At 45.8% G+C, this 26,109-nt stretch overlaps 2 protein-coding genes across 44 annotated transcripts in view; one reads left to right on the forward strand and one right to left on the reverse strand.

Annotated features, from left to right (window-relative positions):
* DSTN (destrin, actin depolymerizing factor) overlaps positions 1 to 14,921 on the forward strand; it is a 36,061-nt gene extending 21,140 nt beyond the window's left edge. Inside the window, exons 2-4 of the mRNA XM_036419122.2 lie at positions 6,042 to 6,349; positions 11,498 to 11,574; positions 13,692 to 14,921. Of these exons, the coding sequence (XP_036275015.1) occupies positions 6,042 to 6,349; positions 11,498 to 11,574; positions 13,692 to 13,801 (495 nt within the window). The 3' untranslated portion in view covers positions 13,802 to 14,921. The remainder of the gene's footprint in view (positions 1 to 6,041; positions 6,350 to 11,497; positions 11,575 to 13,691) is intronic.
* Positions 14,922 to 19,199: 4,278 nt separating this feature from the next.
* The window catches only part of RRBP1 (ribosome binding protein 1), a 68,411-nt gene continuing 61,501 nt past the window's right edge, over positions 19,200 to 26,109 (reverse strand). For 40 of the 43 annotated variants that reach the window (XM_045574171.1, XM_036419112.2, XM_036419099.2 and 37 more), the window contains 9 exons: positions 25,793 to 25,885; positions 25,359 to 25,430; positions 24,456 to 24,551; positions 23,848 to 23,931; positions 22,084 to 22,188; positions 21,222 to 21,305; positions 20,901 to 20,996; positions 20,314 to 20,457; positions 19,200 to 19,763 (listed from right to left, as the gene is read on the reverse strand). In XM_045574171.1, coding sequence (XP_045430127.1) covers positions 19,725 to 19,763; positions 20,314 to 20,457; positions 20,901 to 20,996; positions 21,222 to 21,305; positions 22,084 to 22,188; positions 23,848 to 23,931; positions 24,456 to 24,551; positions 25,359 to 25,430; positions 25,793 to 25,885 — 813 coding nt within the window. In that variant the 3' untranslated portion in view covers positions 19,200 to 19,724. The remainder of the gene's footprint in view (positions 19,764 to 20,313; positions 20,458 to 20,900; positions 20,997 to 21,221; positions 21,306 to 22,083; positions 22,189 to 23,847; positions 23,932 to 24,455; positions 24,552 to 25,358; positions 25,431 to 25,792; positions 25,886 to 26,109) is intronic. The other 3 variants (XM_036419073.2, XM_045574157.1, XM_045574167.1) reach the window with 3 other exon arrangements.

Here is a 26,109-nt window from a genome sequence, read left to right on the forward strand (position 1 = left end):
GGCCTGGAAGCAGTTTGTGTCACTGTGTCCACCTGTTGCTGAGCAGAATCAGGCTGGTGAACTTTCAAGGAAGGCTGGGGAATGTAGTCTTCCTGTGTGTCCAGAAAGAGGAAACAGTATGGTACACACATCTCCCAGAGAGGTTTGCAACCACTTGGGGAGGTTATTTTAACAGTTCAGATAACATGCATTTGTGGTTTGGACTAGAAGAGTGGAAATGAAAAGGGAGAGATGTGAATGTCCTGGAAAAATATATGAAAAACCAAAGAGCTCAGTAAGGTGAGGGAGAAGGAATTGTTAAAGATGTCTCAGGTTTGGGGAGGAGAAACCAAGATAGCGGTCTAGGCAAGCTCCTAAGCTGCCACCTTGCACAACAATTTCAAAACAACAACTAAAAGAACGGACATCATCCAAAACCATAGGAAAGCTGGCTGAGTGGGAAATCTACAACTAGAAAGGAGAGAGGCTCACAGATCAGCGGAGCCACAAAGCGCTGAGGTAGGGAGATCCACGCACAGAGAGGAAGGGTGGCCGATGCCTGGTTGGCGGGAGGGAAAAGGAAGCCCCCGACTGCACTGAACTCTTTCCGACTGCACTGAACCCCAACCCTAGCTGAAACCCTGTAGACCCAGGTTTATACGGGTAGAGTATGGACTGTAGAGAAAGGCATCCGGAGACTCAGAGACTGGGAGACTTGGGGGAGCTGGGAGCCACAGCGGGCAGCCCCATGGAGCCATTGCCGTTTACTCAAAGGGACAGTGGCCCTAAAAGCATAATGCCGGAATGTGGGCGGCTTGCCTGGCTCTGCAGGGTCTAGAGTCGTGCTCGAGTGAGTGTGCACAGAGGTCTGACTGTGGAGGTTGCTGCGGCCTCTCTATAGTGGAAGGAGTCAGAAGCTCCTGACTGCACTGATTCCCAGTTCTGACTGCACTGGGATTAAAAATATTATACAGAGACCCAACCCAATTCCGGGGGAGCCCCTGGGACACCCACATTCAGGGAGAATCTGGACTGTCAGGTGGAAACTCGGGAGCTGCAGAAGGCAGAAGTCTGAGGCATGTGCACAAGGGCAGGACTGACTGGAAGCCAAGACTGTTGGTTCAGCCCTGAGACTCCACCCCATCCAAGCTGAGCACTGAGGCTTTTGCAATTCTGCAAGTCTGATCCTATAAGACTGTCTCCAGTACAGAAGGTATCCCTGCGTAGACACAGCTGATACAGCCAGTTGGCCTGGAGATCAATTCCTCTCAGGGATACCAACAACAATCAAGACTTAACTACAACAAGGATATACATGCGGACCACAAAGGGGAGCAAGAACATTACAACCAAGTATACTCTACCCAGCAAAGTTATCATTCAGAATTGAAGGTCAGGTAAAGAGCTTCACAGATAAGAAAAAGCTAAAGGAGTTCATCACCACCAAACCAGTGTTATATGAAATGTTGAAAGGTATTCTCTAAGAAGAGGAGGAAGAAGAAAAAAGTTACGAGTATTTGTGAGTATTCTCTGGAGCCAAATTGCATGAATTTAAATCTCAGTTCCACTACCAGTTTCTGTGTAACCCTGGCCACATTACTTTACTTTCCATGGCTCTGTTTTCAAATCTGTAAGAAGCAAATAATAGTAGTAGCAGCTTTCTCATAGAGTTTTTGTTATTTAGAAATGTCTGACAATAGTAAGTACTCAGTATTAAGTTGTGGGGTTTTTTTTTTTTTCTCTTTAGTGTTTTGGCTTCCTTTCTCTTGTTTCATTATGAGCCCTTAAACTTTTAGTATGGCGTCAGATTTCCCCAATAAGAAATGGTTAACACTCAATCTTCCCTTTTCCCTTTACCATTAACCCTCCTGTGTTTTCACCTCCTCAGTTCCCTGTGGATCCTCAGCCCATTACCCTGGACTTCTGCCTCATTCCTCCAATCTCCTGAAATGCTCAGAGGTCCAATTGCCAATCCCATTTGTCTATTTTCAATCTCTATAGTTTTTGGTATTGATGATCTCCTTCCTCAAAATACCCTCTGTTGGCTTCTGGGATGCTGTTTTTGCCCTTCTTACTTTTTCTTCTTAGCTTTCCTGTCATTTCTTCTCAGTCCCCTTGACTTGTTTCTCTTTTGCTACTTAATGTTGGTGACTCTGTGGTATTCACTGTAGTCCAAAATATCTATTAGATCCATGCTCATATTTCCAGTTGAAATCTCCACCTTAGATGTCTTATTCCTCAAAATTAACATGTCAGCCCTAGTGGGTTTGCTAAGTGATGAGAGCATTAGTCCTTTGAATGAAGGGTTCGGATTTTATTACAATCCAGGGTACAGACCTTGGTTGCAGGCTTGATCCCTGGCTCTAGTTGGCTCTGGCATTTTTGGAAGACAGTCAGTCAATGTGTCTCTCACATTGATGTTTCTCTCTGTGTGTCTCTCCTCCCTTCAATTCTAAAAATCAATAGAAAGAAATATTCTGTGAGAGCATTAAAAAATTCGTGCATGGGGGGGGGGGGGGGGGTGTGTTCCTCAGCCCGGCTTGCACCTTCTCCAATCTGGGACCCCAGAAAGTATGTCCTACTGCCAGTTTACAGGGATTGGGCCTAAACTGGCAGTCAGACATCCTCACATTCCGGGACTGCTGGATCCTAACACTCACCTGCCTGCCTGATTGCCCCTAACCACTCTGCATTCTGGCATGCTCACCCTCAACTGCCCCTTGCCGCCAGCCTGCTTGCCCCCAAATGCCCCCCTGCCAGCCTGATCATCCCCAGCTGTCCCCTGTACCAGTGTGCTTGCCCCCAACTGCCTCCCCTGCTGGCTTGCTCACCCCAACTGCTCCCCCCCCCCACCCCCCACGCTCGCCTGCTTGCCCCATCTTCCCTCCCCACTGGCTTGCTCACCCCCAACTGCCTCCCTGCTGTCCTGCTCTCTCCAAACTGCCCCTCCCCACGGTCCTGATCACGTTCAAATGACCCTCACCAATGAGGTGAGGGGCTGAGGGCTGTTTTCAGGCTGGCCACACCCCCTTCAGGGTGGGGGTTCTCACTGGGGGGCCTGGCCAGCCATTAGCCCCTCACTCAGGCTGGCCAGGCCCCCCAGTGGTGACCCTCTCCTCATGGGAGTGTGGCCATCCTGAGTGAAGAGCTGAGGGCTGTTTTCAGGCTGGCCACACCCCCAGAAATCCAGGCTTCCAGCCCCTCTTTTTTTTCTTTCTTTTTTTTCAGTGCCTCCTTGAGCAGAGGCTAGGCCCGGCTGGAAGCAGGTATCTGGGATTTATTTATCTTCTGTAATTGAAGCTTTGTAGCCTTGAGCGGAGGCCAGGGTGGGTGGGAAGCTTGGCTTCTTCCATTGCTGGGGGCAACCCAAGCCTCCTGCTCACTCCAGCTCCATGGCCTGGCCACCACCATCTTTGTTGGGCTAATTTGCATACTTGCTTTTGATTGTGGGTGTAGCTGAGTAATGGTCAATTTGCATGTTTCTCTTTTATTAGTGTAGACTAGAGGCCCAATGCATGCAAAAGTAGGCCTTCCTTCCCTTGGCTGACAGCACCAGCATCCCTCTGGCACCCAGGACCCAGGCTTTCTTCCAGCCATCAGCAGGCATCCTGGACCTGAGCTTCCCTTTCAAAGGGAGGCCCCGCCCACCCACCGCAGCCTGCCGGTTGTGGTCTGGGCTTCCCTCTGCAAGGCCATCATGGGGCAATAGTCTTGGATGGCCTGGTGTGGGTGTTATAGCATGGTTGTCCGGAAGGATGTCTGGAAAGTCATTTGGTTGTCTGGTCTAATTAGAATATTATGCTTTTATTATAGATAATTCACACATCATAAAGTACAATTCACTTGTTTTCAGTGTATTTACAAAATTGTGCATCCACATTGCTATTGTGTTTTAAAACATTTTATCACTCCAAAATGAAAACCCCATATCAATTAGTAGTCACTCTCCATTCCTCCTTCCTCTTAGCTTCTGGAAACCACTAATTTTCCTGTCTATAGATTTGCCTTCTTTGAACATTTTGTGGGAATAGAATCATATAATGGGGCCTTTTATGCCTGGCTTATTTTACTTAGCATAATGTTTTTTAAGGTTTTTTCCATTCTGTAGCATGTATCAGTACCTCATTTTTATGGCTGAATAATATTCTATTGTATGTATATACCACATTTTGTTTATTCATTCATCAGTTTTTCCTAATTTTTTTGCTGTTATAAATTATGCTGTTATTAACATTCATGTACAAGTTTTTGTATGAACATATGTTTTTATTTCTCTTGTAAATATACCTAGCAGAGTGGCCTTGCTAGGTGTTTAACTGCATGTTTAACTTTTGAGGAACTCAGCCAGACTGTTTCCCAAAGCAGCAGTGCCATTTAACAGTTCTGTCAGCGATGTATAAGTGTTCCAGTTTTTGAACAGCCTCACCAATATTTATTGCTGTTGTCTTTTTGATTATAGCCATCCTAGTGGGTGTGAAATAATAGCTCATTGTGATTTTGCCCTAAGACTACTATCATGAGCATTTTTCCCAAGTGCTTATTGACCATTTTTATATCATCTTTGAAGAAATGTCTATTCAAATCCCTTAAATTGGATTGTCTTTATTTTTATTGTTGAGTTAGAAGGGTGCTTTATATATTCTGGATACAAGTTTTTATTGGATACATTATTTGCAAATACTTTCTCCAGTGTATGGGTTATCTTTTCATCTTACATGTATTTTTGTTTCATAAGCAAATTACTTGACATTAATTTTGGGTTATCAATAATTTTGCATTGCTTAGTATTTATATTCTATTAAGTTTAAACTCTTGCTTTATGAAAACTAATATGCAAAACCAAAGAAGTTAATGAAGTAGCACATTCCTTAAAGAAGATGAAGAGATTAAAAACTGGTTTTAGAACTTTTGCTATCGAGATCTTGTGCAACTGCTTTCTCATCTCAAAATAGCAAATATAACAGTAAAAGGCTTATTTTTCTGGTCAATATAATATCAAATTAAACTGTATTCTTTGTCATGGCAGTAAACATTTTCTGAAGTATTCTTTTTTTATTTTTATTTTATTTTATTGATTTTTAAAATATATATATTTTTATTGATTTTTTACAAAGAGGAAGGGAGAGAGATAGAGAGCTAGAAACGTCGATGAGAGAGAAACATCGACCAGCTGCCTCTTGCACACCCCCAACCAGGGATGTGCCCGCAACCAATGTACATGCCCTTGACTGGAATCGAACCTGGGACCCCTCAGTCCGCCGACTAACGCTCTACCACTGAGCCAAACCGGCTTTGGCTGATGTATTCTTTTTTTTTTTAATTGAGATATAATTGACATGTAAGTTTAAGGTGTAAAAGTTGTTGATTTGATACATTTTTATATTGCAATATGATTACCATCATAGTTTTAGCTAACCAATACCTCTATCACATCACATAAATATTGCATTTTGTAGTGGAAATAATTAAGATTTAGTCTCTTAATTTAATTATTCTTATCTTAATTTAAAACTTGGAGATTTTTTTAAAGTATAATTTTAAAGGCATTTGACTATTATGTTACTGGATATTAATCACATAATTTTGAAATGTGAGTAGAACAAAGACCTTTTAATTATTTTATTAGTGAAAGCTATGCCATAGTAATGGAATAATTTTTCCAGCCCAGCCACTCTGACCATCTATTATACATTATGAAAAGAATTTGGGGTGATATTAATAATCAAACTGGAAAGATGACTACCTCCAGTCAGGGCTCTAAACCACCTCTATAAGAAAAAAATAATCCAGTACCTCAGAAGTACCTTTTTTCAGGTTTTAAGATATGAGGGGCTGCAAAGATGACTCTTCCCTTAATTCCACATAATAGTGATGAATCGCTTATATTTGTAATCTTGTAAATGTTCAGTGACTGAAATTACTGATTGCAGTTTTCCTACTGGATGATAAGTATGCCTTAAAATTTTAATAAGTGTCTATCAGTCCATAATCAAACACATAGTTTCTATATTTGGCACAGCAAAGGTTATAAGCCTCTTTCTGATTTCCTTTTCTCATCATAGGCCTCAGGAGTGCAAGTTGCTGATGAAGTATGTCGCATTTTTTATGACATGAAAGTTAGGAAGTGTTCCACACCGGAAGAAATCAAGAAAAGAAAGAAGGCTGTCATTTTTTGTCTCAGTGCAGACAAAAAGTGCATCATTGTAGAAGAAGGCAAAGAGATCTTGGTTGGAGATGTTGGTGTAACCATAACCGATCCTTTCAAGCATTTTGTGGGAATGCTTCCAGAGAAAGATTGTCGATATGCATTGTATGATGCAAGCTTTGAAACCAAGGAATCCAGAAAAGAGGAGCTGATGTTTTTCTTATGGTAAGCAGTGATAGAAATATTGAGTCTCTGTAACACTTAGAGTTAATGTCATTGTTAGTTGTTAGCATTTGGAGAGCCAGTATCTGCAGTCAAAATAGTTTTCAGTCAAGTGGTCTGCAATTATTGTTATTTAATTTTTATTTACAAGATTTCTGATAATTTTTTTGCATAGTGTCAACAATAAAAATTTTAAATTAAGAAAGAAAAGAAAAGGTCTTAGCTAGATTGATGTTTGTGGGACCAAAAGTAAATTTTAACTACTCTTTGTTTACTTGAAAAATGACTTTCAATAATTGATTATTTTGGCAGTGGAAGGATGCAGAGTGGTAGATTTCTATGCATCCTTTAAACTCCTTATAAGTTAAAATTTCTCTAAAAACTCTTCCTAGAATACTGAGAAGAAAGTTTATCTCACCAAAATTCTTCTCTAACTTGCAATGCCAGGAGCCAGCCTCTTACTTTTTTAAACATCTATACTTTATTTGTGCCTGTGGTTTGCTACATTTGAAGTTGATACTATCATTGCCTCCAACTGTGATAGTTCACATTGTCCATAAGAGTAGCCACTAGTCACTGTGGCTAGATATAAAATAATTAAATGCAATAAAACTTATTTGCATTTAATTTAATCAAATGCTCAGTAGCCACATGTGACTAGTGGCCACATTATTGGGTAGCACAGATATACAACATTTCCATCATTACAGAAAGCTCTATTGGACAGCGTTGTTCTAAATAGTAAAAAAGTGTTATAAATTGATTTTACATGATTTTCTTAAGTCTATTTAAATGAATTATCCTGTTTTTTTCAAGTAAGTTAATATTTGAGATTAAGTATGAGTTAAAAGTCACACCTGTATCCCTCACTTAATTGTATTATGCTACATTTCTTGATATGGAATTCTTACGTGAGACTGTTTATCTTCCAGGGGGAAGGGGGGATGGTAACAGCCTCGGATTTGGGGGATGTGAGGGTGCTCTTGATACTTTGACCTGAGCCAGGGCAAGGCAAGGGTGTGCTTAGCTCTCAGTTGTGTGCCACCAATACCTTGGGATGTGGGGCTAGGAAGTCAAAAGAACTCTGGTTTAAAGAATTGTAACTTCAGGTCACACCTGTTTCAGCAAGCCTGTTGCACTTGACTAAACAAAGATGTGTGAGGAATATAAATATGAGGTCTGAGTGCATATATTAGGGCAACTTACTGTACTGCAAGACTGGCAGCCACTTATATAATAATAAAAGGCCAAGAGGTGTCATGACCAAAATGACCAAACAACCAGTCACCATGAGGTGCATGGAGCACTTCTTGGGTCCTCCCCCGTGGCCCACAGGCTCCAATCGCAGCAAGGCTGGTGCCAGTGAGTGGGGGTGTGGGTGAAGCAAGGTGGGCACAGCTGCAAGCACGACTGTGAGTGCAGCAGGTGGGTGGGCTGGGCAGCAGGCAGGGCATGAGCCTGGTGGGCGGGGCATTAGTGCAGCAGGTGGGTGGGCAGGGCCATGAGATAGTGCGTGCTAGGCCTCTAGTCTACATTAATAAGAGTAAGATGCTAATTGACCATACCTTAACGATGCCCACCAGCCAATCAGGAGTGAGTATGCAGATTAACTCAACAAAGATGGAAGGTTAATTTGAATATGCAGGCTTGGAGCAGCCGGGGGTGGGGTGGTGCGCAGGCACTCTGCACTGCCCCAGCTGCTCCAGGCGTCTGGGCAGCGTGGGAAAGTGGAAAGGCAGCTCCTGGGCAGAGTGAAAAGGCGGCTCCGGCCAGAGCGAAGGTGGTGCCAGCAGCCAGGGTAAGGAAGGCCCATTCTTGCACAAATCTTTGTGCATTGGACCTCTAGTAATACATAAAGATAGTATTGTAGTTAATGAGACAAAAGGAGCACATTCCTGATTTGAGTGAAGGTGCATTCATTAATCTTAATTTCTGTTACATGCCAAGCATTGTGTAATGGCCTGGAGAAACAGCTATGAGAAAAACAGGTAAAGTTCCTGACTGCCATTCTGGGATTTACAGCTGAGTGGCAGCTAAATAAAAGTGGCAGCTAAATAAAGATTTTGACTTAACCATTTATTTATTTATAACAAATATAGTAAGGTTTAGCTTTTAAATTGGTGAATATAGGTAGAGAGAAAGTAGGTTTACAGTTGTGAGTACACAAAACACAGTTTATTCTTGAATTATTATTTATTAAGTAGAGGCCCAGTGCACAAATTTGTGCACGGGTGTGGTCCCTTGGCCTGACCAGCGATTCAGGCCTATCGGGCCAGTCGGCCAGGGGGATGGACCACAAGAGGTTGGCTGGCCATGGGAGATTGGCTGTGGGAGCACACTGACCGCCACGGGGCAGCACCTGCATTAAGCGTCTACCCACTGGTTGTCAGTGCATGTCATAGCTACTGGCCAACTGGTTGTTCAGTCATAACGGTTGCTAAGGTTTTTATATATATAGATTATTGCATTATTTTCCATACAAACAAATATAAGCCTAATTTTGCCCCACTCTTCCTATATTTCCTTCATTTGCTCCTGGTTTTTATACTTTTTATTAACTATGACAATGATCCTCTACACGAAAAAGCATTTGGAAAATAAAAGTAAAAAGAAGAAAAGGAAATTCCATGTTAGTGCAGTGTTTATTTTGTACTGTTGCTTTTTGAAAGAAAAGGTGAAACCATTTAGAATGTTCTGTAACAGGCTGTTTAAAGGGCCCAGGGAACAGCTCTTACCTAGTGTTTTTTAAATCTGGTCAGAGTAAAATCAGAGCAGTGAATACTTTTTCCTGTCCCTGACCAATTTTGCCTAAGAAAAGTACCCACTTAACTTTGCAGTTCAAACATTGACCAGACCTGAGATTATTATTATGACTGCCTCCCTCCTTTGACCTTAGGATTGGGAAGAATAAGCATCTGAGAGGCATAGAGACTGTCCTTTTCCTGGTTCCCAAGAATAGAATCTCCGCATTGTAGAAGTAGACTAGGTGAGGTCCATGTCAGCCCCTTGTGTTAAGAACTGTGGCATATCCTGGAAATATGGCAGTGAAAAGGAGTTATGTGCTTAAAAGTATTTAACACTCCATTTATCCTCTGCTATTTTGGTAGCATGGAGTGGAGGAGGGCCTGAGGATAGTGGTGTTGTGCGGAATGATACATTCACAGATAGCAGTTTGCATAGGATAGGATTTTTCTGTCAATTGTTAATATTTCTGGTATTTTTCAATATTACTGGTGAAGAAAGTGGTAAAGCATATGCAGTATTCATTCAACATGGGGCCAGTACAAAAAAGTCTTATAGATACAAAATAGTAGTAAATATTGACATATTAAGGCATAGCTATTGCTGAATTGCCATTAAGCTTTAAAAAATATCCTTTTTAAAAAATACATTTTATTTATTTTTTCCAGAGAGGAAGGGAGAGGGAGAGAGAAACATCGATGAGAGAGAAACATCGACCAGCTGCCTCCTATACACCCCCTACTGAGGATGTGCCTGCAACCAAGGCACATGCCCTTGACCGGAATCGAACCTGGGACCCTTGAGTCTGCAGGCTGATGTTCTATCCACTGAGCCAAACCAAGAAAATCCTTCTGTTTTATTGGTAGACTAGGGCAAGAAATCCTTCTGATTTGTTTTATTGGTAGACTAAGATGGAAAACAAATAGTCATATGTCAGAATTTGCTATTGTAATAGACATAAAAGGGGTAGGAAAGGAACTTTTATAATATGTTCTTTTTAAGAAAATCGGAAGCAAAAATGTTAATATTACTAGCATTTCTTAATTTGGAGTGGCATACACTTGACCTACAGATTATTCTTTGTACTTCTCTCTACTTTAAAACTTTTTCTAACCACAAGGGGTTAAATATCTGTCTGTCTAACTATCTATCTATCAAACTAGCTGCCATAATGGCCCTAATCACCTAACAATCGGTCACTATAATTGCCCACTGTGGATCAGGTAGAGGGGCCCCTGGTGGCCAACCTCGAGGCCCCTCCCTGCTGCTGGCCTGCCCCTGATCAGATTCTCCCACCCCCATCAAGAGCCGGGCCTGCTGGCCAAACCTCCCCCCAACCCTCTCCCCGCCAGCTGCACCCCCATCAGCCTGCCCTACCATGATAGGCCCGCAGCCCCTCCCCTCAGCCTGCCTGCCCTTGATAGCATCCCCCACCCCAATAGGGGGTGGGGCTGGGTGGCCAACTTCCTGCAGCCCCTCCTCCAGCCAGCCATGCTCCTAATGGGCCCCTACCACCCTGATAACCATCCCACCTCAATAGGGGGAAAGGCTGGCCAGCCAACCTGCTCCAGCCCCTCCCCCCAGATGGCCACACCCCCAATGGGCCCCCACCATCCTGATCTGCTGTAGCCCCTTCCCCCAGATCAGACCCCCCCCCACCCCCCCGCAACTGCAATCAGAGGCAGTGCAGGCCAACCAACCACCCATGGCCCCCTCCCCCAGGCCTCTGGCCCCAAATTGGCACTCCTCACCCTCCCCATTCAGGGGCAGGGCTGGCTGGCCCACTGCCCACAGCCCTCCCCATGGCCAGCCCCACCCCCAGTCGACCCCCCAATCCTAGTCAGGGACAGGGCCAGCTAGGCAATCACCTGCAGCCCCTTCCTCCCAGGTGGCCCAGCCCTGATCGTGCCCTGATCCAGGCAGGCTGGCCAACCTCCCACCATCTCCTCCTGAGAGGCTCTGTCCTGATCTTGAGGCTGGGACGGACAGACCCCACATGTGGACGAATTTGTGCACTGGTCCTCTAGTCTTACATAAGTTGTTATTACCTAAACTCAAGCCTTTATTGATTAAAAAAATTTTTATTTTAAAGAAAACAAATTCAGTAATACAATGGTTTATCCAGTCAGTGTTGGTTCTTTTTTTCTGGCCCCATTAATCTGATTTTTAATCAGTAGTTCTCCACTTTTTTCCCACTTGGTCAACCTGAGCCATTCTGTGTTTGCCACCTGCAACAGTTCTCTATAAGAAAGTGGAGACATAGAAAAATTCTGTAGTTAGGAAAACTCTCCCAAGATAGTCTGAAGACCCTTCTCCATTACTGATAGAAATGTGTAACATGATGTAAATTGTACTTTCTCTAAACCAGTTTTGTTTTGTTTTTTTCATTTTTGGCATCTCTTTATCCAGGGCACCAGAACTAGCACCTCTGAAAAGTAAAATGATCTATGCGAGCTCCAAGGATGCAATAAAAAAGAAATTTCAAGGTATGGTCTAGATTTGCTTCCAAATACTTCGAGGCATGGTGAGCCCCTGAAATGGGGCTATATCTTTTCTAGGGAGCACCTTATTTTCTTTGGAGAACCATGAAGGGATACACTGACAGTTTTGAGAAAAACCCAGAAGGTTGAACCTGGTTTTCAGTGTGTCCTCCACCATTGGTCATATTAAATGATAAATTTGCTCTTGTCTTTTTAAAAAAATACATATTTTTATTTATTTCAGGGAAGAAGGGAGAGGGAGAGAGAAACATCATTGATGAGAGAGAATCATTGATCAGTTACCTCCTGCACACACCCTCACTTGGGATTGAGCCTGAAACCTGGGCATGTGTCCTGACCAGGAATTGAACTGTGACCTCCTGGTTCATAGGTCGATGCTCAACCCTGAGCCACACTGGCTGGGCTGCTCTTGCCTTTGATTGTAGTTAACATAAAGTGAAAAAGGAAATGCTTATAAATGGGAAAGGATACTTTTATCTCTAGCTTTACTTTGGAATGGTATAATTTTAGGTAATTGGCTCATCTGTAGCCAAAGGAAAGTTCCCTCCTTGAGCTGGCCAGTTATGTTTGACTTGCCCACTGGGTGATTGGGATCCTGATGAGATGGCCTGACCATACTGTCTCCAGCCAGGAGGAGATGTTGGTATGCTGAAAGAGCATGGGGCAAGTGCCCAAAGGCCTGCATTGAGGGCTAAGCTTGTCATCTAACTGCTGTGTGACCTTGACCAAAACTGCTAAATCTCCTTGGGCCTTGATTCTCTCAGCTGTAGAATGAGATCATCTTGATTGTATGAGCTTAGTCTTAGAGGGTGCCCTACCTTCTTCCTGCCATGGCTAGCTCCATACAGCTGGGTGAGCCAAGGTTATAAGGACTTGGCCCAGTGTGATTTTTGTTTTGTTTATTTGACTGTGACTGACATTTATGTTCTTGTAGTTGAACAGGTTTGCTCTAGCTGTTTTACTTAGGAAAGCAACATTTTTTCCGGGAACCTGCTGCTGTGTAGTTCAGGCCTTGCAGGTTCTCCATGCCTTCAAGTTGATGTTGGCCCATTCCCCAGAAATGTAGTCACCAGTTGGTTAACTGATGTTTTAACATGACTCCTTAGCTTTAACACTTCCGTAACATAATAGAAAGGATTCAGGGTGGATTCCTCATCCTTATTCTGCATGGCCTTTCAGTAAAAGGAATTGCTACATACACTTGATCTGGTCATATTAATTAAAGATGGCAACTTTGTCACCTTTTTCTAGTGAAACCATGACTGGTTTTCTCCAATCAGTCCTAAGTGTTCCAAAAGCTAGCTGACTTAATATATTTTCAGCAGCTTAAGAAATTCTGTTAAAATTATGGAAAATCAGAAACAATGTAGTTATTTAAGGGATTGTTAATTACAGAGAAGCTACTGTATGTAATTCCATAATTGAGCTCATTCTTCAGTGTGGTGATGTAATTTTTCTGAGAAAGCAATTAGTAACACATTTTACAGTTTCCATTGTGATAGAATTCTTTGTAGAACAAAAGAATGCCATTTTAAAATATTTTTACTCTTTAACACATTTGACTAAATCAACTGCAATCAAAACATCATAATTCATATTTTTACTTTTTAAAAATATTGCTAGACTTGCTTTTTAACTTTTTATTGAAGTACATCATACGTATAAAATAGCATATGTCATAAATTATGGCAGAACTCAATGAATTTTCACAATATGACCTAATTGTTGTTTCTAGATTCAATGACCAGTAACCCCAGAAATCTCATTTCTGCCCCTTCCAGTCATACCACTTCCATTTACTCTTTCATCCAAAGGATAACAAATATTCTGGCTTCTAACAGCATAAAATAGCTTTGGCTGATTTTGTGTTATATAAATAGAATTATACAGAATGTATGCTTCAGTCAGCATTGTGTTTGTTAGTCATTCATTTTTATGCATGTAGTTATAGATTATTCTCATTACTGTGTAGTATATTATTGTTTGTGTATTCCACAGCTTTTCTATCCATATTGGAATTGGTCTTTTAAAACAGCTTCCTATCTTAGAGAAATAGGTAAACTACTGCCATAATTCTAAATAGAGTTATTTTTCCTCCGTAGGCATAAAACACGAATGTCAAGCAAATGGGCCAGAAGACCTCAATCGGGCTTGTATTGCTGAAAAGCTAGGTGGATCCTTAATTGTAGCTTTTGAAGGATGCCCTGTGTAGATCATGGTTCAGTGCCACAAATCAAAAGCTTCCATGTTTAATGTTATCCTCTTGCTATATAAGTAAAGCAAATATGTTTAGGCCAGAGTCTCACTGAGGGGGAGCTATCTTGTTATCTGTTAGAGTAAACTAAATATTCTATAAACATGTGCGAAAGGCCCTAAATAAATCTAAAATCTAAAGTTCTATTGGTATAAAATTAAATTCTTATTGGTCAAATGCCTGTTTTGCTGAGTTGGCTTGTAAAGATTTTTGCTAAGCTCCTTTTAATTAATGCTGTTCACAAAACAGTGCAAGGTTATATGAAGAGAACTATTGCATCTTTGTTAACTTTAGCAATTACTTTGTTTCTTTAGCTTAGAGAATTGGTCATAACCTGGTTATAATTTTTGCCCAAATTCTTTATTCTCTCTTGAGTGAAACTGAATGGAAAATAATTCTCACATGTAATAACACTAATACACTAACTACAATAAGATTAAGTCAGGCAGTCTTTTAATTCTACCAGATGTGTAATGAGTCTGTCTCAGAATTGTGAATGCTTATACCAGTAATCAGCGCTGATCTTGCAAAGCACTATTACAAGCACGTAGTTGGAGTACAGGAAACAACTCCTTGCACCTGTGGTGAGCTCTCCACTTACTAGATGGGAGACTGTTCTGAGAGTGACCTTGCATCTAGAGAATCATGTGTCTTTAGGAGAATGTGCAATATCTTGTAACAACAGATAAGATGCAAATTAACATTCCATTGTAATCCACTTTGTTAATGAAAGTGATAAAGCAGTATATTGATAAGCTGGGACACTTGTGAAAACTTTGTGTCTTCTTCAGAACTTTGTTTCTGGCATAGTAAGGTGGGGAAGAACATTAGGTATATGATTACTCTGGGGCCTGGGAGAACTTCTTAATTTCCTAGAACAGTTTGTCAACTGTATGTGAAATGGGGAGCAGGTATGACAAAAGATGACAACCATAGAAAACTGTTACCTGATGACACTTGGATATGATTGTCTTAACATCACAGACCTAACACTTTGAATAATATAGAGATGCATAAACAGTTGAACTTAGAAATAGCTATATTGGCTTTATGTAATAAAGGAAGCATTTTTAACTTATTCTCTTGTGTAATTATTCACATTTGAGTTGGGTATAAAGGAAATTTTCTTCCATATATGGGGCAAGTTATGGAAGTTTGAGTATTTCAGATAATTACAGTTAAGATCACAGCTCCCTCTTCTTAAAAAATGAGAAAGTTGGTATAAAAGTTGGGAATCTTTCTTAATCCAAATGTTTATCCAGATAGCAGGTTTTTATCTCCTTTGATTTATTTGGGGTACAAAAAAAGGCTTTTATTAAAATACTGTTAAAAATAATCTAGAAAATTGTGCTGGTTACTGGTTTACTGATAAGCTACTTGTCATTCTTTCATCCCCAATTTCTTGTTTTGCTGTTTACAGTGCTTGTAGTGATTATGTATATTGACAGGCCTCTTGAGAAGCATTGCAGGCCCATGGTTGGCCTACTCAGGAATCAGCCATGTAGCTAAAACCAGGTATTTGGTCAAGGAGTTTTAGAAAGTATTTTCTGTGGTTTTAGCTTGGACATGCGATACAACTTGGTTTAAGCACCACTCCGGGCAGGTGCGCATCTGTGTGTGATGTGTGCTATGCCAAGAATTCAAGCAGTGTGTAGAGATATAATTGAAACATCTACCAACACTTCACTCTTATTCCAGAAATTGGAAGATGTTAATTATCTATATTTTTACGTAGGGCAAGTTTTGAGAGTCTTCTTATATTCCTGTGGGTGGGGCCCAAGAATCTTGCTAAAGAAGCATTCCAGGTCATTCTGATGTCAGAGTTTGGAACATTAGCTGACATTGGTAAGACTAAAACTGCAGTGTATTCTGCTTTCAGCAAACATATTTACATTTTTTTCAAGAGTCAACACATGACAAAAATATGTGTGTGGAAAGCTAAGGTTTTATCCAGTGAGTATTCCTTTGCCCTAATTTCTATTGGTAGCAGATAAAGCTACTACTAATAGAAATACAGAATTTGATTGTAAAGTTTGTTATTTCAGAGAACACTAATCTGAGAAAACAGTGAACACAATGACTTGAATAACAGAATTAGGTTTGAATGGTTTCTTTTGCATAACTGCCCACAGTGCTGGCTTGGTCCATACCCAGAAGTGCAGCTTTGGTTCTTGACGGTTTTGTTCTTTGAACTAAGGACACATACATCACTTTCTCATGATTTGGGGCATTTCTGAAATAAAACAGTATCCAAACCAAGCTCCAGTAAAAGGACCTTTAATTGCATTGTGGTGGGGCGGGGTCCAGGCTCAGGTATAATTTGAGCTGTGTGTGGCTGGTCAGGGTGGTCCTTGGGCTCTGTGCAGTACTAGAAAGGTAGCAGAAAGGGGACTTACCCAGCCTGTAGCCAGTGCCCTCAGAAGCCAGCCTGAGGTCAAATAACTTGCATAAGGTCACACAACTCATGAGTAGCAGAACCAGGGCAATTAGGGTCTTGTTTTCTGGTCCTTAGCGCTTCCCCTTGAATCCCTGAAAAGTTCTTCATTTCTAACCTGGATTTCTAAGGCTAGGTCTTATTCCGTGCCATGGATGTGACTTGAACTGCAATTCTTTTGGGCTTTGAATCTTGTTAAACCCAAATCTGAAAGAGGCTTAGAGAAGGCATTTGTGGATCGTGTCTAGTCCCAGCACTGCTTGTTGGTGGTCTAAGTGATTTTCAACCTGTGCTGCAACGTGTACTACTTATTTGGGGGCACTGACCTCTTTTCCCTTAGATTGTAAATGACAACAGCCATCTGGTATGTATGAATCAAAATTATACCTATTTTTGTCAAGTCATCAAAAATCAATTTTTGGTGTGCTGCAGTTTTAGGAACTAGTGTATGTGTACAAGGGGATGAGAAAGGTTGAAAATCGCTGGTCTGGATGAGCAGTAGCCAGGCCCTGGGAGAGGAGTGCTTCCTATCAGGCCAGCCATAGCCTTTTAGTTGGCAAATGCTTCAACCCAGCCTGGATGATTCCTGCCTCCACACAGCTTTATTTCAAGTGACTTCAAAGCCAAGGGTCCAGTGCGGTAGGGATGTCGCGCTGTACTTACCGGCCAAGACCAGAGAGTGGCCAAGACAGAACCAGGCTCCCACGTCAGTTCCATATGGTGCCACACCAGGGGCCTGCCAGCCTCTTATGTTGCAATCTGCTCCCATACCTTCCTGATTGTTTCTTTTCTCCTTCCCCAGCTTGATGAAGCCTTGCCCAGGAACAGCCCTAGCAACAAGGCCAACTGAAGCCTGGCACATTGCCTGGCAAACTTGGGCTCCCTCTGCTGGCCTGGGAGATGCCACTGCTGGGCCTCGGGGCTGTTGTCCTTGCTGGGTTGGAGGGAAGAAGGCCTGATGATAGGCCCTCAGAGCTTGAGTCCCAGGTAACATTTTCCTGAGTCTCACTGGGCCCCACACACTGCACTTTTTTTTACCTCCTCCTCACAGGCACACACTGGGTCCCCGCCAGGTGGTCTGAGAAGGGAATAGCGAGTAACCAAAACCCCAAAGCAGCCTTTTGGTACCCCCACGGTTTCTGGTGCCTTTCCTTTCCCCGAGGTTCTTCCATTTCTGTGCCTTCAGAGGGCATCTGTCTGGCATAGGAGTTCTCATTTCTGCACTCAGTGAGGCAGGGTGGGGAACTTAATGGAAACGCAGGCCCCCAGGTCCCCAGTGGAAGCAAGGTAGGAGCATGAGTTGTGCCGCAAGGGCCAGCCCTCCTGTGCTAAGCCCTCCTGTGGCACCGGGCACGCAGAAAGTTGTGAGGGGCCACAGGTTCATGGGGCTCAGTACCACTCTTCATGAAGTCTGAACATGCCAGATGACATTCTCCTTCCAAACGACCCCAGGCTGCGTGCATTGCCAAGCATTAGAGATGGGTTTGTAACCTGCCTTTTACTTGGTGAGTTATCTTCTTTTCATTGGGATTGTTTGCAAAAATGGGAGGTTCACCTCCCATGGAACTGCAAGATTCACCAGAGAGCCAGAGGGTAGTAGGTATTAATAATGGTCATTTCTTCCTACTCAGTCTCCTGGCCAGAAACCATGACATCCATGTCCCAAGTCCCCTGGGCTCCGCTCCGCTTCAGCCCCAAGTTCTAGAATAGGTACAGTTGTCTTCCCTTGTCTAAAAAACCTAGGTGGCTCCTACTTACGGCCCTGCCTGTCCAAATTGTAATCTGTCCCCTCAGCCTGAACCCTTCTTTCCTTCCCCTGACAAATGCCTTCTGATCTGGTTAACTCCAACTCCGCCTTAGGCTCATTTCTCTGGGAGACCTTCCCAGAATTTCCAGCTCCCTGTTTCCAGTATGACTGCAACACACAATGCCACACAGCACAGGGAGGTGGCCCACAGACCTGGCGCTCCAGGAGAGCTGGGACCACAACTTGGTGTGCAGGTTAAGGTCAGCACTGTGGCTCCCGGCAGATTCTCAAAGTGTGGGGGCTGAAGGCAGTGAAGGGATACACAGTGTAGTACTTCCCAAGGTCTTGAGGTTCTCATGCCAGAGGAGTCTAACCCACCAGCCGAAAGGTTGCTTTCCTTGGGAGCTCATCATCCCCGCAGCCATCCGAGTGCTCACTCCCCAGCCAATGAGACCCCCTCCCAGGATGCTAGGGTTAGGAGATGGACATGGGAGTGTGCTTAGTTAGGGCAGTCCCTTAACAGAACAGCTGACATCTACCTACAAGAACCCAGGCAGCTGTTTCACCCTCCAATCCTGGGGTATTTCAACTCCTCCTGCAACTCAGCCTCTAAATCCATTTTTTGCTTAAGCTCCAGCTTCCTATTTCTTACAAAGTCTCCGACACGCCTTTTGGCCCAGTGGTTTTCTGGACCATGCTGTGTTGGGCCACAAAGGACAGAGGGTTGAGGATCCCAGGAAGTCTCAGCTGGATGCTCCAGCCCTGGTCTGCCCCTCCTGAGGCATGGATGTTTGTCCACGCCCCAGCCAGAAGGACAGAGACCTTTTTATTCACTGAGCTCATAGCACACAGCAGCCTAGTCCACCCACAGCCCTGCTCAGGTAACCTCAGATCCTCAAAGGTGAGGACTACAGTCAGTGCATCTGGCCACCTGGCATCCAGGGCCTGCCCCTGCCTGCTGGACAAGGGGGCCTCGGATGCACTATGGGGAAAGTGCCAGAGACCAGGAAGCAATGCATTTCATCCCCACTTGAGGCCGAGCTGCCAATCTCTGACTTCAGAGAACAAGAACCATACTTGCTCTCTCCCCTAAGGGGTCCAGCCCATCTTCATTCCTCTGTCCAGGCCCAGAAGCCAGCATGGAAGCCCCAGCAGAAGAGCAGATGAGACCGCAGTGCCGGGCAACAATGTTGATTTTAATGGTATAACATCCAGGAGGTCACATATCAGTTCTGGTTGGCAACTTCTTCCAGGGGTGAGGGGCTGCTGCCTGGCTGGGCTGGGTCCCTCCAGTCCGTGCCACAGCATTTGAGACTCACCACCTGGTCTGCCCGCCTCCCGGCCCCCGACCCACTGAAAGACAAAACAATTGCACTGATCTCGACATACAGACAGCCAGAGGTCCCGGCCTCCCCAGCACACACCCGGGGTCTGTCACAGCTGATAAGGGCTTTGGTGTCTGCTCTGTGGTGGTCCAGGGCTCGTCCTGGGGAATAGTGTTTATCGAATGTGACAGGTTCTTTTACAAACGGGGGTTCTGGAACATCTACTTCTGTGGTTCTAAGAGACTGTCTCTAATGGCTTCTCTCAGAGCCACTGGAGTTGGGCCTGGATAACGCTGTGTTGGTTTGTGTATTTTTAAGGAATGTATAAGGCATTTTGGTAAGTTGAACAGTAACTTCTTTTTCCACAGAGGAAACTCAGACAGAGGTGCCTTCCTTTGAGCTGCTACCATCATCCTGTGAACAAAGGGCAGAGGGAGGGTGATATTAGAGCCAAGGAGCAAAAAAGACTCACCCCAACTCCTAGGGACCTCCAGTTCCCCTGGGTTAACCTTCCACGCCCATCAGAAAATACCCAGCACATCAGAGAACCAGAGCTAACTCCTGGGGCTGGCAGAAATGCCTCAGGGTTTGTGGGAGCTGAGAGTTCCAAGTTTGGGTGAAGACCTTGATCCCACAGGCCTTAGACTGGTTTTGTGTGTGTGTGTGTGTGTGTGTGTGTGTGTGTGTGTGTGTGTGTGTGTGTGAGAGAGAGAGAGAGAGAGAGAGAGAGAGAGAGAGAGAGTGTGTGTGTGTGTGTGTTAGAGAGTTACAGACTGCTCACCAAAGAGACGCATGGGTGCTGCACATCCTGATGCTACCTTCAGAAGTCTGTCCCCACACTTTCTGCCCCAGGTCTGTGACTCCTTTAGGTCCTGCATCCAGGAGTCCTGGGCCTCCAGCACCAGACCCAACCCTTCCCACCAGCCCTTGAGAGCCAGTGGCCCTGCATGGCCAGGATACTCACTGATTTGTCCAGCTGCTCCTGCAATTTCTTCACTGTCTCTTTCTCCTTTGCCAGCTGCTCCTGGGTTGTCTTCAAAAGCCCCTGTAATTTGGTGGCTGCACGTCCCAGGTCACTCGTTAACTTCTTCTCTTTTTCTAGTCTCTCCTATGGATCAGAGGGTTTAAGGGGAACAGCCTGCACATTGGGGAGGTGGGAGGATGCTGTCTTATGCTCACCAGACTGGCAGTGATGATCGGGAGCTGACAGGTTACTATTAGGCCTGTGCCTATCTATTAGCACTGCCAGCTGTGACGGTGGGATGTTCTGATGTGCACAGTACAGATGTGGCTGCTAAACACATGCAATATGTGACTGAGGAACTGAACTTCAAATTGTGTTTCACTTAAATTTAAATAGCCACAGTGACTAGTGGCTGGCATATATGACACTGGAGGTTTAGGGACTCCCCCCCTCCCCCCAAAAAACACCAAATTAGGCTGCATCTGCCCAAGGGGCTAGAAGGTGGCTCCTCTTCCATTCCTGCTCCAGGTGATGACAATGGGAAACCAGTGCCCAGAGCTGGCTCTGCTCAAGGGATGCCCTTCTACCTTCAACTGTGTGGCTGCCTCTGCATCTGCTGAGTCCAAGGCACTGGCACGGAGCTTCTCCAATTCCTCCTGTAGCCGGCACGCTGCATTCTGAGCCTTGGCAGAGAAGGGGCAGAGGGCTTACGGCATGGGGTTGGGGAGTCACCTCACAAACCCTCAACTAGCCCATTTGAGATGGAAGGGCACCCAGCTTGATGGGACAACAGTTCCAGCCTCTGGACATGAGGCAGGTGACCAACTGTACAGCAACAGCCCCAAGGATAGGACCCTTCACTATCCCCAACACAGCTGATGGCTCAGGACCCCCAGGCAGGGCCTCACCTCCTCAAACTCAGCCGTGAGCTTCTGCCGCTGCGTCTGCTCATCCTCCAGGATGGCTTCTGTCCGCTCCAACTGCGTCTTCAGCTGTGTGGAAACACCCCAAACATCCTTTGGAACCTGGTGAAGGACCTTCTTGGGAGCCCAGGGCTCCTGGGAAGGTTGAGACCTGGAGGCTCCACCTTCTAGCTGTTTCTAGTGTTGCTACCTCTCCCTGCCTCTGTCCAGCTGGAGTGGCCTTTGCCTACCAGCCAGCCAACCAAGTTGATTCAAAAGCTCTCCCTTATAGGGACATGGTGCCTCAGCCTTTGGGGTACAAAAGCTGATGTAGCTGAAGGGAGATGCTAGTGGGACCTCTGCTGACCTTTAATGAGGACAAGGATGCCTCAGAGTCACTGGACAAGCCCCGCCCCACAGCAGTCTTCCCATCCAGCAACCAGCCCACTGCCACTCTGGTGATAGGCCCCTGCCTCCTGGAGGTGAAGGCTCTTGGTAGCACCTACTTGGGTCAAAAGTTGGAGAGCAAGCACCCTGCTAGTGATGCCTCTGCAAGGGCCACAGTGAGAGATCAGACCTAATCACAGGCCTAGCTTCCCCTCCTCCCTCTTCCATTCCCCTCTGCACATGTTGTTAGATCAAGCCTCTAACACCCCACCTGGACACCTTCCCTGCCCTTCACCTGCTCTGCAGCTTCCTCAGGCCTGGATGACCCACTCCCGAGTATCAGGGCAGAGGGGTGGGAGGACAGGCAGTGGAGGCTGCAAGTAGCGAGTATTTAGCCAGAACTGAGGCCTACTGTCCCTGCACTCCAACGGGTAGAGGAGCCCGGGGGTGGTTAGTGACAGACATCTGAGGACCAGCTCACCGCCCTAACCTCGACAGGGTCCTGCTCTGCTGGGGGGGCCTCTGGAGACCCAGCTACGTCACCATCCTCTACGTGGCTCTTCATCTCACTCAACTGCTGCCTGACCTGAAACAGGGAGGGGTGGGTTTGTGCAAATACCCAGCCGGACGCACGCCTACCTTGCACACACATACAGACCCCCCACCTTGGGAGGGCCACAAATAATCTCAACATCTCAGGGCACGTTGTTTGGTTACTGTGACCTGTAACCAATGAGGGGCCTTGGCTGGCCTGACCCACGTGTTCTGCTCCAAAACCAGCCGGCACAAAACCCTCCCCGGGAGCAAGGCGACCCCTGGTAGATGCAAGGCACACACAGTGGAGGAACTTAAAAGGGAGTGAGGTGCTGGCAGGCTTAGCATGCATCACACTGCCTAGGTCCTGGATTCCTTCTAGACACAGACCACTGTTCAGAGCCCTTATGGGGTCTAGAAGAGATTACAAGAGGACACTTGTCTAATAAGGTTCCCGTACCTCTGAGCTCCACTGCTGGGGAAAAATGACACATTAGTGATCCCCAAGCCCTCAGACCATTGAGCTCAGATCTGAAGAGACAACAGCATCATCACCCATGAAGCTCAGATAAAGGTTCCAGTTAAGAGGTTTAGGTGGGCCCTTGGCCAACCTCTCTAGGAGACATTGGGTGGTCTCAGACACCCCAAGTGTGGGCCCTGCTCCCTGGCTTCCTTCCCTTCCTTCCAACAACCCCTAAAGGCAGAAGCCAAACTGCCTGGACTAATGATGAGCACTCAGGGACGTCTGCTCCACATGTGCCCCCAGCCTGGGCAGTGCCCCGGGAGCCTATCACCCAGATCTTGCTTTAGGAAGTGGTCCTTGGGCTCAGGCGGTGACTCAGTCTGGATGACACCCACTCTTTGGTGCAACAATCCCAGGTAAGGCCCCAGGGAGTCAGGAGCATGTGCACCATGCAGGGGCTGCAAGCTCAGCAGATGCTGCTGTGGGAATGGCAGCCCATGCATGAGACTGGTCCCGTTACAGAAACCCAGACACATCCATTTGTATTCAACAGCTCCCAATTTCTGTCAACTGGTTCAGAATTATTAAAACGACCATGCAGATAACACCACATGCCTGTGGCCTTTCAGGCTGCTATTTGTAGCCCCAGCTCTGGAGCTGGTATTGGGACCAGTGGGCTTGCCTCTTTAAGGCTGGGTTGAATGACAGGGAGTGGGGACTGTGATCAGATACCAACACTGAAAACTGGGAGGGCCCAGAAGTCAAGTGCACACACACAGCTCTGCAAATCTGCTTCGACTGTCAGTCGCAGAGCAGGACTCCCAGCCACGGGCTGGACAAAACTGGTCTCAGCCTTTGCTGCAGTGAGAAAGGTCTGAAGTCCCACAGAGGGCAAGGCCTGTGCTGACAGCCCTGGGGGCAAACAAGCCAAGCCCAGAAGCTCCAGGTAGCACTGGACTCAGGGGAAGACCTCCCTGAACACCCAGCTCTGCCCCAGGAGACATGGGAAGTGGGGCCTGAGCACACTGGTCCCAGCAGCCACAGGCCCAGCTTAGAGGTCTGAGCAAATGTGCCCCTTAAGTACAGCCCAATCAAAGCCTGGCCCAAACACCAAACTGGTGCACAAGGCCCCATCACCTTTGACAGGATGTACAAGACTGAAAATTAATCTCTCTCTCTCTCACACACACACACCCACACACACACACACACACCCTCACGCTGCTGTCCCACCCCATGTTCACTCACCAGGGCAAGCTCATTGCTCTGTTTCTGGGCTTCACTCTTGGCTGCATCCAGTTGAGATTGAGATTCTAATAAAAGTTGCCTCAACTTGAGAAGTAAAACAGACCCAGGTGATGGGGGCAAAGGATAGAGAAGAGAAAACCGCGCCTGTGAGTTAACACCTAAACACAATCTACTATATCCCTGTAACCCAGACCCTTAAGAGCATGCAGGGCAGAGTGAGCACGTAGGCTCCCAGGCCTCCATCAGCTCCCATTTCCTTTCTGAAGACTTAGGAAAAGCTGGCATTCACAGTCTATCTTGTCTGGAGCTTTGCAAATGTTTATGGACTGTCGCGCAAAATAAGGCCAAAGGTTTGAGATCAAACCAGAATTAGGATGCCAGGTTTGTCCTTTCTGCTTCAGAAATCAGAAAACAGTAACAGACTGAATTCCATTTTCCCCAGAATGGTATCTCCAAGCCAGGTCGAGAATTCTCAACCATCCCAGCTCACCCCTGCCCTGTTGGCCCAAGGCCTAGAGCAAAGCTGGAGAACTGGGGCTTTAAGCTCCTGTAAGTGAGAGCTGCTGAGGAGGAGCCTCTGGGCAGGCCGGGACCCTGGGAAGACTCACCCCAGCCACCTCCTGTGCATAGTTCTGGCACTCAGCACTAGCGGCTGCCATGTGCTTCTCCAGCTCAGCCTCCAGATGCGAGGTGTGCTCCCTCACCTGGACATGTCAGAGGCCAAGAGTCAGCCACTGGGGAACAGGGTGATGGGCGACAGATGGCTGGCCCTGAGATAAGGGTTAATAGAAACCTCCATAGCCCAATGACTATGGAGCCAATCAAAGCCAGGCAGAAACAAGTCCAGTCCATGGCAACAGAACCCCTTCCTAAAAATTCTTCCTAAGCTCCAGTACTCCTGGGTCTGTGTTCTCAGCCCTCAGCAGTTGGGAAGAGGACTTGCTAGGTGGATATCAGGAGTACCTTCTTCATAGCCAAGGCTGACAATGTCTCCCGACAGCACTGTGCCCACCTCCGACTCAGAAGGCCACTGCAGAAGCCACTGCTCACCAGGGCTGGGCATTCTGCAAACGGCCCATGTGGTCTCAAACAGCTCAGGCTGTAAAAGGCCCTCATTAAGGAAAAGCAGGGTCGATAAAATCCCCTAGCCCCGTGGTCGGCAAACTTCGGCTTGTGAGCCACATGTGGCTCTTTGGCCCCTTGAGTGTGGCTCTTCCACAAAATACCACGGCCTGGGTGAGCTTATTATGAAGAAGTGGCGTTAGAAAAAGTTTAAGTTTGGTCAAGTCTATTATGAAGAAGTGGCGTTAGAAGTTGTTTAAAAAATTTGGTTCTCAAAAGAAATTTCAATCGTTGTACTGTTGACATTTGGCTCTGCTAACTAGTAAGTTTGCCGACCCTTGCCCTGGCCACTCTTAAGACACGTGGTCCACAGAGGAAAGAACTAAGGTAGTCTCATAATAACGCCTCTCAGTAATTAGAAAAGTAGCCCTCTAACCCTCCATACGAACCTGATCTGAACTTTCAAGTTCTCCTTTTAGCTTCTCTACAATCTCTTCAAGATGTTTCACTGTGACCTGTGACTACAAGGCAAGGGGAAGAAATGTGTCAAACTTGAGCCCCATCTCTCAGGAAGCCCTGTGGTGCCCGCACACTCTGAGCATGACCCCACAGCCTCTTCCTGGAGGTGAGCAGGGGGGAAGGTGGTCTCCTTGAGGTTGAGGACATATCTGTCATTCTGCAGTTGCCTATAAATATGGCATCACCCAAACCCAGCAAATGTGACTCCTGTCTCCCAAATGATGCCACCGGCTTTCCCCTGATTTTACGGAACTCTGACCCAGCTGTCTTTCTTAAGTAAGTTATGTTTGGATTCCTAGGAAGGTGGACCCCTGGAGCAATGCTCTCATCACTGGGCCATGGCGAGAGGCATAGGAGTTTGTACCTTTTGGAGCTCCTCTTCCGTGGTGCTGACTCTGGCCTTCCACACCTGCTCCTCCTCCTCCACACTCTTCTGCAGGTGTCTGAGCATACCCTCCTTGGGGGACAGGCAGTGAGGCAGGGCCCTCTCTCTGGAGGCCCACCCCACTTAAACACACCACTGAGTCTTCCTGTCCCTCAGTCCCTCTGTGATGACTGGCTGACTGCCATGTGGCCCTGCTCTGATTTGGTCAGTCAGTGCCACATGAGGAACAAGGTGGGCCACAGTCCGGGAGTGGGGTTATCTGGCAGGTGTATGAACAAAGGCTGTGGGCCAAGCAT

This window comes from Pipistrellus kuhlii, unplaced genomic scaffold (assembly GCF_014108245.1).
Source record: "Pipistrellus kuhlii isolate mPipKuh1 unplaced genomic scaffold, mPipKuh1.p scaffold_m20_p_6, whole genome shotgun sequence".
Lineage (NCBI taxonomy): Eukaryota > Metazoa > Chordata > Mammalia > Chiroptera > Vespertilionidae > Pipistrellus > Pipistrellus kuhlii.